The sequence below is a fragment of the Procambarus clarkii genome, chromosome 18, assembly GCF_040958095.1.
Source record: "Procambarus clarkii isolate CNS0578487 chromosome 18, FALCON_Pclarkii_2.0, whole genome shotgun sequence".
Classification (NCBI taxonomy): Eukaryota; Metazoa; Arthropoda; class Malacostraca; order Decapoda; family Cambaridae; genus Procambarus; species Procambarus clarkii.
The window spans coordinates 32,808,924-32,811,843 of NC_091167.1; the positions used below are offsets into that span (position 1 = coordinate 32,808,924).

At 50.2% G+C, this 2,920-nt stretch overlaps 1 protein-coding gene across 1 annotated transcript; it reads left to right on the forward strand.

Annotated features, from left to right (window-relative positions):
• The first annotated feature begins 373 nt into the window (after positions 1 to 373).
• On the forward strand, positions 374 to 2,387 carry LOC138366064 (hepatitis A virus cellular receptor 1-like). Its single transcript, XM_069326792.1, has 2 exons — positions 374 to 478; positions 1,662 to 2,387. The coding sequence occupies exons 1-2, from the start codon at positions 374 to 376 to the stop codon at positions 2,385 to 2,387; spliced, it is 831 nt and encodes a 276-aa protein (XP_069182893.1).
• Positions 2,388 to 2,920: the final 533 nt, after the last annotated feature.

The window sequence follows — 2,920 nt, forward strand, 5'->3', positions numbered from 1 at the left end:
GCCTCCACTCGTGGTGTGGTGCCTCCACTCATGGTGTGGTGCCTCCACTCGTGGTGTGGTGCCTCCACTCGTGGTGTGGTGCCACCACTCGTGGTGTGGTGCCTCCACTCATGGTGTGGTGCCTCCACTCATGATGTGGTGCCTCCACTGACGTTCCAAGACGCCTTCACAGATGTTCCAAGCCGCCTTCACAGACGTTCCAAGACGCAGTCACAAACGTTCCCAGACGTCTTCACAGACGTCTGGGAACTCGACCTCATGTCCTCTATATGTTAACGAAAAGGAATGCCTACGTTTTCTTAATTAAATGTGGCTTTCCGTTAAGATGTAAAGTGTCTTCAACTGTCAATATCGGCGACACATGAGAGTGACAATGGTTCGATCCCCCGCCGGACTCATATCCAGTGGAAACGTCATCGCTGCTCTTGTGTGGGTTGGCTCAAGTGTGGCTCTGTGTCACCCAGCGGAGGAAGAGGAGGTAGAACGAGGGAAGAATGAAATGATATAAAGAGTGATGACCTGTCCAGCAACGAGGCTGGCCTGGTCGACGACCGGGCCGCGGGGACGCTAAGCCCCGTAAACCACCTCAAGGTAACCTCAAGGTATGGCCAAAAGAGAGAGAGAGAGAGAGAGAGAGAGAGAGAGAGAGAGAGAGAGAGAGAGAGATAGAGAGATAGAGAGATAGAGAGATAGAGAGATAGAGAGATAGAGAGAGAGAGAGAGAGAGAGAGAGAGAGAGAGAGAGAGAGAGAGAGAGAGAGAGAGAGAGAGAGAGAGAGAGAGAGAGAGAGAGAGAGACAGACAGACAGAGAGAGAGGAAGGTTGGTGCCACACTGTGCTATAACGTATATAATAATCCAGCCCGTTCTCTCAATTTACCACTCCGTAAAAAACACGACTGTCTTGCCACCCCAGAAACGCAGGAGCCCCACACAACCCACCTAACCTACCGAGGCTGATGTATTGAAAACGTCAGTATCACGGAACTTTATTATTTACTAACACGTCGCATTTGTAACGGATTGGTCGAGTCCGTAACAAAAATGAGACGTTCTAGATGAGAGAGCGGATTGGCTAATGAGTATATTAGGACAATATGGCACCACACACATAATATAATAAGATTAAATGAAACTGCAGGAGGCCTATAGGCCTATACATGGCTGCTGCTATTTAAATCCATAAGAACACAAGAAAAAATTATTTCCAGAAGCATTAATGATATAATCTAATATTATTCCTCAGCTTTATCTTGGAAGAAGATAAAAAAACACACCAGAGGTTTGCTAGGAGACTTGTGCCTGAGATATAGGTCCTACAAGCTATAAAGGAAACCCAACCAGAGGAAATATGATCACAACGTACAAAATACCGAGGGAGATAGACGAGACGGACAGGGGTACAGTCTATACAACGTGAGGAGAAAGAGAAGGAGGGCAGCGCATGTAAGTTGGAAGCTCAAGCAATTCAGAGACACTTGAGGAAGCACTCACATGTAGTGGGACACACTTGAAGTGGAGGTGTGAAAGTCTCCTCCACTTACACCTTCAGAAAGCTGAGGTGATATTACAGTACCCTAGGAGCTAAGAGGCGGCGCCCGAGAGCTTGGTCTCAGTCACTGCGACACTGATAAGTCAGTACGAAGTCAAATATGTACGTAGCCAGACGGGTACGGAAACACGGACTCTGACACCATCACGGACCCAGACACTATCACGGACCTAGACACCATCACGGACCCTGACACCATCACGGACCCTGACACTATCACGGACCCAGCCACCATCACGGACCCAGCCACCATCACGGACCCAGCCACCATCACGGACCCTGACACCATCACGGACCCTGACACCATCACGAACCCTGACACTATCACGGACCCTGACACCATCACGGACCTAGACACCATCACGGACCCTGACACTATCACGGACCCTGACACCATCACGGACCCAGCCACCATCACGGACCCAGCCACCATCACGGACCCAGCCACCATCACGGACCCTGACACCATCACGGACCCTGACACCATCACGGACCCTGACACCATCACGGACCCAGCCACCACCACGGACCCAGCCACCATCACGGACCCAGCCACCATCACGGACCCTGACACCATCACGGACCCTGACACCATCACGGACCCTGACACCATCACGGACCCAGCCACCATCACGGACCCAGCCACCATCACGGACCCAGCCACCATCACGGACCCTGACACCATCACGGACCCTGACACCATCACGGACCCTGACACCATCACGGACCCAGCCACCATCACGGACCCAGCCACCATCACGGACCACCTCAACACTGGTAGCACCAGCAGGAGACACGAATCATTCGTGTATCAAAGTAAACATATGGAAGTATGATAGAAAATGTATAAGCTGAGCGTGAAATTAAGTGTGCAAGTGAGAGAGTGAATGAGTGTGAATGTATGAGAGTGAAAATAAGAATGTGAAAGTATGTGAATGAGTACAAGTATGAGAAAATATGAGAAAGTATGAATGTGAGAAGACGTCGGTGATGAGAGAAAGAGCAAACGAGAGTGTGAGTACGTGAGAATGAGTGTGAATGAGTGAGACGCTATGAGTGAGTGAGAGAGAAAGAGAGAGAGAAAGAGAGAGAGAGAGAGAGAGAGAGAGAGAGAGAGAGAGAGAGAGAGAGAGAGAGAGAGAGAGAGAGAGAGAGAGGGGGGGGGGACCGAGTGCTCCAAGAAATTTAACAAAATCTGATTTTAATTTTAATATGTAGCTTATATAGTCTAGCAAAGTTGGTAGTTAACCAAAAATGTAAATGTACCCCCTGGAGGGGGGGTGTAGGGGTAGGGGGGATAGGTAAGATTTGAGTGGGGGAAGGTTGGACGGGGTTTGGGGGGGGCTAGGGGGGGGTGACCTCGGGAGCA